General features: G+C 40.2%; 1 protein-coding gene across 1 annotated transcript in view; it reads left to right on the top strand.

Annotated features, from left to right (window-relative positions):
- Positions 1-8,102, top strand: part of LOC307034963 (calsyntenin-2-like) — a 347,358-nt gene extending 339,256 nt beyond the window's left edge. Inside the window, 3 exon segments of the mRNA XM_079673887.1 lie at positions 1,093-1,263; positions 3,696-3,841; positions 7,647-8,102. Coding sequence (XP_079530013.1) covers positions 1,093-1,263; positions 3,696-3,841; positions 7,647-7,850 — 521 coding nt within the window. The 3' untranslated portion in view covers positions 7,851-8,102.
- Positions 8,103-9,505: the final 1,403 nt, after the last annotated feature.

The following is a 9,505-nucleotide window of genomic DNA, read 5'->3' on the forward strand; positions in this document are numbered from 1 at the left end:
AGACAGACCTACAGACAGACAGACAGACAGACAGACAGACAGACCTACAGTCAGACAGACAGACAGACAGACAGACAGACAGACAGACCTACAGAGAGACAGACAGACAGACAGTCAGACAGACAGACAGACAGACAGACAGACAGACAGACAGACAGACAGACAGACAGACAGACCTACAGTCAGACAGACAGACAGACAGACAGACAGACAGACAGACAGACAGACCTACAGAGAGACAGACAGTCAGACAGACAGACAGACAGACAGACAGACAGACAGACAGACAGACAGACAGACAGACAGACAGACAGCCAGCCAGCCAGCCAGCCAGACAGACAGACAGACCTACAGAGAGACAGACAGACAGACAGACAGACAGTCAGACAGGCAGACAGACAGACAGACAGACAGACAGACAGACAGACAGACAGACAGACAGACAGACATATGGTGCAATCACACATAACAGACAGTATAAGTATAATTTAAAATATCTAATATATAAATTATGAATAATATGAATTTGCAGAACTATCACATGAATTAAGAGAAGTTGTTTCATAAAATGGAAGTACTCAAGGAAGGTAAAGAACCTCAAAAATGATACTTCTGTGCTTCAGTAAATGTACTTTCCAAAACTTGTAACCACACTGAAAATAGAAATGGGCTTTCAAGAAACTGTGGCTCAATTTCTTTGGCGTGAAAAAATATTCTGAACTAAAAATAGGAACTGAGACTACATCCAAGTTCTTCATGTTTTAAAATCCAAGGATAAAAACATGAGGAAAATGAAAAGGGCAAACTTAATCACAGAAAATAAATAACAGCAGCCTGTGTGTGTGTGTGTGTGTGTGTGTGTGTGTGTGTGTGTGTGTGTGTGTGTGTGTGTGTGTGTGTGTGTGTGTGTGTGTGTGTGTGTGTGTGTGTGTGTGTGTGTGTGTGTGTGTGTGTGTGTGTGTGTGTGTGTGTGTGTGTGTGTGTGTGTGTGTGTGTGTGTGTGTGTGTGTGTGTGTGTGTGTGTGTGTGTGTGTGTGTGTGTGTGTGTGTGTGTGTGTGTGTGTGTGTGTGTGTGTGTGTGTGTGTTTTTAGCACACCGACCGGGGGTGCAGGAGGAGATCATTCATAACTTGGACTACTGTGATGTTCTGGTTCTGGGCGAGGAGCTGAGGCCGGAGCTAGAGTCGCTCCAACTTCAGCGCAGCGCGCTGCTCGGGAAACATCTGGACGCCACCAACTCCACATCTGGCATGTCCATATACGGTATGTTACTATGGTAGCAAGTAGTGGAGTGCAAATACTTCGTTACTGTACTTAAGCACATTCCTTCTGGTCTCAGTACTTTACTCCACTACTTATTTTTTTAGACTTTTTACTTTGACTTCTTACATGTTGAACTCAAATACCTGTACTTTCTACTTCTTACATGTTGAACACAAATACTTGTACTTTCTACTTCTTACATGTTGAACTCAAATACCTGTACTTTCTACTTCTTACATGTTGAACTCAAATACCTGTACTTTCTACTTCTTACATGTTGAACACAAATACCTGTACTTTCTACTTCTTACATGTTGAACTCAAATACCTGTACTTTCTACTTCTCTCATTTTCCAAACCGGCTGGTTCCTTTAGTTTGAATGTGTGTTTGGTGGCGTGATCATTATTATTTAGAGTCATTGCGTGCCTATTGATTTGAACACGATCCGTGTATCCATCATTTCCTGGTCTTCTCTAAAGAAGAGGGACCAATGGAAACGTTGTCATGTTGCCGTTGGTCACCATGGAAACATTCATTAGCTAACAATGACATTATTGTTCTATTAATATAAAGGGAGGTCAGGTACTCTTTAAAACAGCTGCTAGTTATGGGTACTTTTTACTGAAGTACATTTCAAAGTGTTTACTTTGACTTGAGTAAAGAAGTTTAGTCAGTACTTCTACTTTCACCAGAGTATTTTTAAACACGAGTTAGTGTACTTCTACTTTTACCAGAGTATTTTTAAACACGAGTTAGTGTACTTCTACTTGAGTAAAGGATGTGTGTACTTTTGCCATTTCTGAATTACGTATCTGCCACTACGTTTTTTTGCACTACTAATTACTGTTAATAATTACTTTAATGATGAGACCGTCTGTGTTTCCTGTAGATATTGAATTGCTCTCTTTACTGCACTGTTAGTGTACAGTTTCATTGTTATGCTGCTGTGTTTATTGTATCTTTGTAACTATGGCACATCAATTTCCTTCTGGATAAATAAAGTCCTATCTTATCTTATCTTAGCAACATCATGGCTACAAGCAGTGTGTACTCCGCCAGGTGGTTAGCGTGATAACAACGTGCTTAGATTGTCAAAAAGTGATTTCCATATTCCAACCTTGCCTCTATGTTTCTCTTTAATAAGTAAAGGATAATGTGCAGCGAGGCGGTCATTATTAAAAAAGAACACCCGTTCAATAATGACCGCCTCGTTGCACATTATGGATCCCGCTTATGATTAAACAACCACATACTAAATAAACTAACGACTTCACTCACTATGTTAATTTAAATGATTTTATTGACTATAAAATGATCGTATTGTTTCCGTCAAGAAATTTAAACTCAGCTCCACGGCGACCAACGGCTGGAAATGCGACAACAGCAACGTGACTTCAAATGAACGGCAGCTCTTATTGATGTTTTCTTTAACTGTCCAAGTTTCACAGTTTCTTCTCCACTAACAAGTCCTTAAACCAGGGGTGTCAAACTCAAGGCCGGGGGGCCAAATCCGGCCCGCGACTTCATTTTATGTGGCCCCACACGAACTCTGGAAGAATATGATATGTTTATTATACGGTTACATGGCAATTTACAGAAGCACGTTGCCCATAAACTACATGTCCCACAATGCATCTGAAATTTGACTCTTTTTCTCAGAATTTGACTTTTTTATTTGATGTCAGTTTTCTTTCTTCAAAATATCACTTTTTTCTAAAATATCACTTTTTTTATTTCAAAATGTCACTTTTTTTTTTTTTTTTTTTTCCCCAGTATTAGGCTTTTCTTTTTAAATCATTTTGTCACATTCTCACTGAAGAGACTTGCAATTACTTTCCCTAGACTTCTGCATTCAGACGTAGGTAATTATGAAGTTATTCCCCTATCCCATAACAATCCAATGCAGAGGCAATAATTTAATATAATGCATTATTTGATATATATTAAATATATCTATTTTGATATAGTCTTGAAGTTACACCCGGCCCTTTGAGTGCAACCATAATTCCTACGTGGCCCGTGATGAAATTGAGTTTGACACCCCTGCCTTAAACTCTGCAGAGCCCATACTGTGTTCCTGTTAGTGTTTACTTCCTGTCTGTCTTCTTCTGCTGATTTGTCTGACGTCAAACGCTCCGTCTTTTAACCTCTTCTCCCTCGATCCTCCCCAGGAACTGTCATTATTTTTGCTTAGCAGTGGGGTGTTATCCAGTAGTATTTATTATAGCACCTTTCACAGAAATACAATTAACAAATTGCTTCACAAGAAAGAACAAAAGTTAAAATGAACACCACAGAAACATGAATACAATAAGAACACGAGGTAGAGTCCTGAAAGGAACAAACATAAGAACAGAACACGTCACACACATCTCAAGTTCCACAGTTTTGGAACTACAGTATACTAACCCCCTGCTGTGTCCTCCCTCAGGTGTGGACTCCATGTCTAACTACGAGCAGGTGATCCGAAAGGTGAGCTACTATAACCTGCGGCCCGGTCAGATGACAGAGAGACGGTTTCGCCTCACCTGCTCCGAGCTCAACGGACGCTACACCAGCAACGAGTTCGACCTGGAGGTCAGTGTGAGCTACGGCATGATGTTGATCATGATAAGTGAATTTAAAGGTCTCCTATTATACTGTGTTTCATCAATATATCACAGGTCTCAGATATATACGGAGCCTGTCTCTGATTGGCTGAAACACCAAACAGATCATTGCAGCATTACCCATAATCCCCTCTGTTTCAGACCTGTTTCCAAAGTGCTGATTCTCTGTCTGTTACTTTAGATGAAAATAAGGAGCCCCTCCCCACGCCCCTCTGAGAGACATTTGGTTACAAAGAACTCAATGGTGCTCTAGGAGGAGATTCAGGTGATAAGGGGGGGGGGGGGGGGGGGGGGTTACCTTGGTTGCTGATTGGCTAATGGTTACACAAGCAAACAAATCGTTATGACATCATAAAGTGGCCAAAATCTGATCAGCTCATTTTCAGACAGGTTTTTATAGAAATGGATCAAAAAGAGAGAGAATCTTTGTTCCTGACACTTTCAGAGTCTCTTTCCACAGAGAGGACACGTGTTGATGTAGAAGAGACATGAAGAAGAGGGGACACATGTTGATGTAGAAGAGACACGGAGAATAGGGGACACATGTTGATGTAGAAGAGATATGAAGAAGAGGGGACACATGTTGATGTAGAAGAGACATGGAGAAGAGGGGACAAATGGTGATGTAGAAGAGCCATGGAGAAGAGGGGACACATGTTGATGTAGAAGAGACATGGAGAAGAGGGGACACATGTTGATGTAGAAGAGACATGGAGAAGAGGGGACACATGTTGATGTAGAAGAGACATGGAGAAGAGGGGACACATGTTGATGTAGAAGAGACATGAAGAAGAGGGGACACATGTTGACATAGAAGAGACATGAAGAAGAGGGGACACATGTTGATGTAGAAGAGACATGAGGAAGAGGGGACACATGTTGATGTAGAAGAGACATGAAGAAGAGGGGACACATGTTGATGTAGAAGAGACGTGAAGAAGAGGGGACACATGTTGATGTAGAAGAGACATGAAGAAGAGGGGACACATGTTGACATAGAAGAGACATGAAGAAGAGGGGACACATGTTGATGTAGAAGAGACATGAGGAAGAGGGGACACATGTTGATGTAGAAGAGACATGAAGAAGAGGGGACACATGTTGATGTAGAAGAGACATGGAGAAGAAGGGACACATGTTGATGTAGAAGAGACATGAAGAAGAGGGGACACATGTTGATGTAGAAGAGACATGAAGAAGAGGGGACACATGTTGATGTAGAAGAGACATGGAGAAGTGGATTTTGCATAATAGGTGACCTTTAATAGTAAGCATTTCATAATGGATCAAGTATCATGAAACTTCAAACGAGCTGGTCCTCCCTGATGTGATTGCAAGTATCAGTGTGTGTTATAAAACAAATGATTGTGTTATATTGTATGAGTCCTTTAAGAATCCCATAATCACGATGTACTGAATGCACTATCATCGTGTAGTGCGTTGTATACGTGGCTTGACGGATGTTGTTTAATGACACAATTCCTGATTAATGAAAAAAAGGACATTGTACAACATCTGAAACCGTCCTCTCGCTGCCTTGATAATACAAACAGACTTTTAAAAATATATTTCTCACTGCATGATCAACTGCCTTGCCTTATCATTTATTGGTCCCAACACTAAATGCTGATGTGGTTCATCATATATGAAATTTATCTGAATATCTTCGGATTTCGGTCGGATCGGAAACTCACCTACAGGAGGGCCGAGTGTTTCTATGAACATTAATGGAGAGAAACATCAGTTAATCATTTGATCATAAAGTGTTAGTTACAGCCAGCTGATGGTTAATGCAGTTCTCCTGAGTGCCTTTACTTTACTTAGCTTGAGTAACATTGGTGGGGGAAAAAGTTGGCATGTCCTGCCCATCTATTAATATAAGAGGAATTTCCCGGAAATGTAGCGACTATGCAACAACATTATTCTAGGGCTGATAAGAGGATATTGAACATGAAACTATTTTCAAACATCATAACCATCACTTATGACAGTCAGAAGTAGGAAACCGCAATTTGTCGCTTGAGCCAGAGCAATAAAGTGGACCAAAGTGACTGAAGAGACTCCGGCAACATGTTCCCTTTGAGAGGAAATATTATTATGAACCCTCAGAACGTATCGACTTTCCCCCTTAGTTGCGAGTTTGGGAAATTAGCAATTGAAACATGATGTGCAGGAAAACCTCAACGCGAACGCAATTCCACTCAGAACATTTTGTAGGATGGAAATTGCGTGAGAAATGTGATTATCTCCAAACGCGTTAATGACAAGCTCCCAATTAAAACCAGTGCTCTCAACAGCAGCTGAACACACGGACCGATTGGTTCAACATATGGGCACTCTTCACCCTCTCCTATAGAGACCCTGGACTTCTGAGGGAATCAGGCTTCTCCCGCAGTCCACTTGTTATACACTCGCTTTATGATGTGTCAGAAGAAGCTCACAGTGCCGGCTCACCGCTGTGCGTGTCTGTCCTTGGACTTATTCAAACAGTCTCTGACGCTTGTTTGAGGGAACAAAATGTTTCACTGACATGGTTTGAACCTTGAAGGCTGTCGGTGAATCTGCTTTACATCTCATTTCCTGTATTGAACTGACTCGGTCTCCCAAAAGGCGACGAATTCATTACATTCCTATTTATCTTTTCTCTCAAATCTTCACTTTATCATCGTCTACAATATATATCAGCTGTACGAGGCAGGTCCAGGCCTTAATGTGAGAGGCTCTGGGACTGAATGGATGTCAAATTAGGACTTTATTCTCCTAAATCCTCCTCTGTTTCCCACCCAGGTGGGCAGAGGTGGGAAGTAGTGAAGTACAAATACTTTGTTACTGTACTTAAATACATTTTTCGACTTTTTACTTTGACTTCTTACATGTTGAATTCAAAAACCTTTACTTTCTACTTCTTACATGTTGAACACAAATACCTGTACTTTCTACTTCTTACATGTTGAACACAAATACCTGTACTTTCTACTTCTTACATGTTGAACTCAAATACCTGTACTTTCTACTTCTTACATTTTGAACACAAATACCTGTACTTTCTACTTCTGACATGTTGAACTCAAATACCTGTACTTTCTACTTCTCACATTTTGAACTCAAATACCTGTACTTTCTACTTCTTACATGTTGAACTCAAATACCTGTACTTTCTGCTTCTTACATGTTGAACACAAATACCTGTACTTTCTACTTCTTACATGTTGAACACAAATACCTGTACTTTCTACTTCTTACATGTTGAACACAAATACCTGTACTTTCTACTTCTCACATGTTGAACACAAATACCTGTACTTTCTACTTCTTACATGTTGAACCCAAATACCTGTACTTTCTACTTCTCTCATTTTCCAAACAGGCTGGTTCCTTTAGTCTGAATGTGTGTTTGGTGGCGTGATCATTATTATTTAGAGTCATTGCGTGCCTATTGATTTGAACACGATCCGTGTATCCATCATTTCCTGGTCTTCTCTAAAGAAGAGGGACCAATGAAAACGTTGTCATGTTGCCGTTGGTCACCATGGAAACATTCATTAGCTAACAATGACATTATTGTTCTATTAATATAAAGGGAGGTCAGGTACTCTTTAAAACAGCTGCTAGTTATGGGTACTTTTTACTTAAGTACATTTCAAAGCCTCTTTACTTTGACTTGAGTAAAGAAGTTTAGTCAGTACTTCTACTTTCACCAGAGTATTTTTAAACACGAGTATCTGTACTTCTACTTTGAGTAAAGGATGTGTGTACTTGTGCCATCTCTGCAGGTGAGCGTTCTGCACAGTTCAGACGCAGGGGAGCATGTCAATCACATGGTAGCCCCGCCTCAGTACATGCAGGTGGTGCACCATCCGTCCATGATGCACGACCTCTACCCCAGCCACAGCTCAGGTAAGAAGATGTTTTCTACATTTATATACCATCGAAATCATGAATTACACATTGGAGCATACCACACACACTGTCCTTAACCCCTCGCAGCGGACAAGGAATAGCTCCCAGAGAAACCCTAATTAACTGGGAAAGAAATTAAATAAACTTTGTGGAGAGCAAACAGAGGCCAGATCGCTATCTCACGATGGACAAACGTGCAATAGAGATTTTAAAAAGCGAATAAAATCACAAGACATACCATCGAAACGACATGATGAATCATTTATATAAAAGAGATGGATCCAGAAGCATGTCAGAAGTCTTTCATGTGCTTTGATGAAATACTTGTTATGTGTTATAATCTGATTTAAGTGCAGTATTTTTATTGCAATAAGCCTTTAAATGTTCATCATGGCTTTTAACAATAATCACTACGGCATGTTAAGCATTTTAAAATGGCTTATAAGGTCGAGTATCATGAAACTTCCTTTGAGCTGGTCTTCACTGACTCATTTGCAAGAATCTTAGTGTGTTATAATCCAATTATTAATAATAATAATTCATTTATTTTATATAGGCGCCTTTCAAGGCTCTCAAGGTCGCCGTACAAACACATAAAAAACAAGATATACAATACATACAGTAACACCAGCATAAGAAACATAAATAAATCAATCAAATAACCAAATAAATAAAAACAGAGGGTGTGTGATGGATAATGATCAGGGTGGATATGCGAGTGTGTTTTGAGACGGATTTGAAAATGGGGAGAGAGTCAGTGTGGGGATGTCAGGTGGGAGAGAGTTCCCAACTGTTATTGTGTTATATTAGTTCTTGAAGGATCCCCTTTAAGGCCTAATCCTCATGCACTGAATGTGTTGTTTACATGGCTTGCAAACAAATTGTGGCGTCAGTTATAGATTTAAGTTGTTTACCTCTTAAGTCATTGTAAAATACTTTATGTGTGTCATGATTTTCTGAATAGTTATGTCATTTTTAGCTCTTATTAGAAAGCCCTTTAATCAGATGATAACACATTATAAATACGTATGTTTAGACTGCATTAGAGCCGTGGGCTTTACAGAAAGAGTTACGACAACACGTAATTCCTTTTGTAAACTCATTTAGTAGATTCATTTTCCCCTTTCCTATTTCATTTATCACATTCTTATCTTCGGGCACATTGATGTCGCTTCCTGTCAGGTCCGATCACATCTCATCTCACCCACACACCGTTTTACCAGCAGAGATATAATGGATTTTTAATAATCTATAGCAGAGATACTCAATTGCAGATTAATACGTTTCCACAGTGTCACAGGCTAATGCGGTTTACGGATAAGTGATATTGAAAGTATTAAAAAACTCAAAACATATGGCCACAAACGCATTGTGCAGTCATGGGTGTGGAATCAGCTGCAGGTGTGAGTTAGTGATGTGTTAGAATAGAGTCTGCTTTAAAGGATCACATCTGACAGCGGGTACCTGTGTTGTGGGAAATATGAATGTGACAGAATGTGACTTGACAAATCACCGATGGGCAGATGTAAAGCGAAGTGCTGAGAACCAGAGTCTTGTTAACCACTGAGCCGCAGCCGTGTGGGGGAAAGAAAAAAAAAAGAGCTTTTTATGTTAGCAATCCATCCGGGGGTAAACATGGCGGGATCCAAGGGAACATTCGGTTTCGCTTTCTAGTTTGTTTATCGCTGCGTTCATCCGACTGCTGCGCTCACGCCGTGTTACACACACAGCG

Source organism: Notothenia rossii (genome assembly GCF_949606895.1).
Source record: "Notothenia rossii genome assembly, chromosome: 4".
NCBI lineage: Eukaryota > Metazoa > Chordata > Actinopteri > Perciformes > Nototheniidae > Notothenia > Notothenia rossii.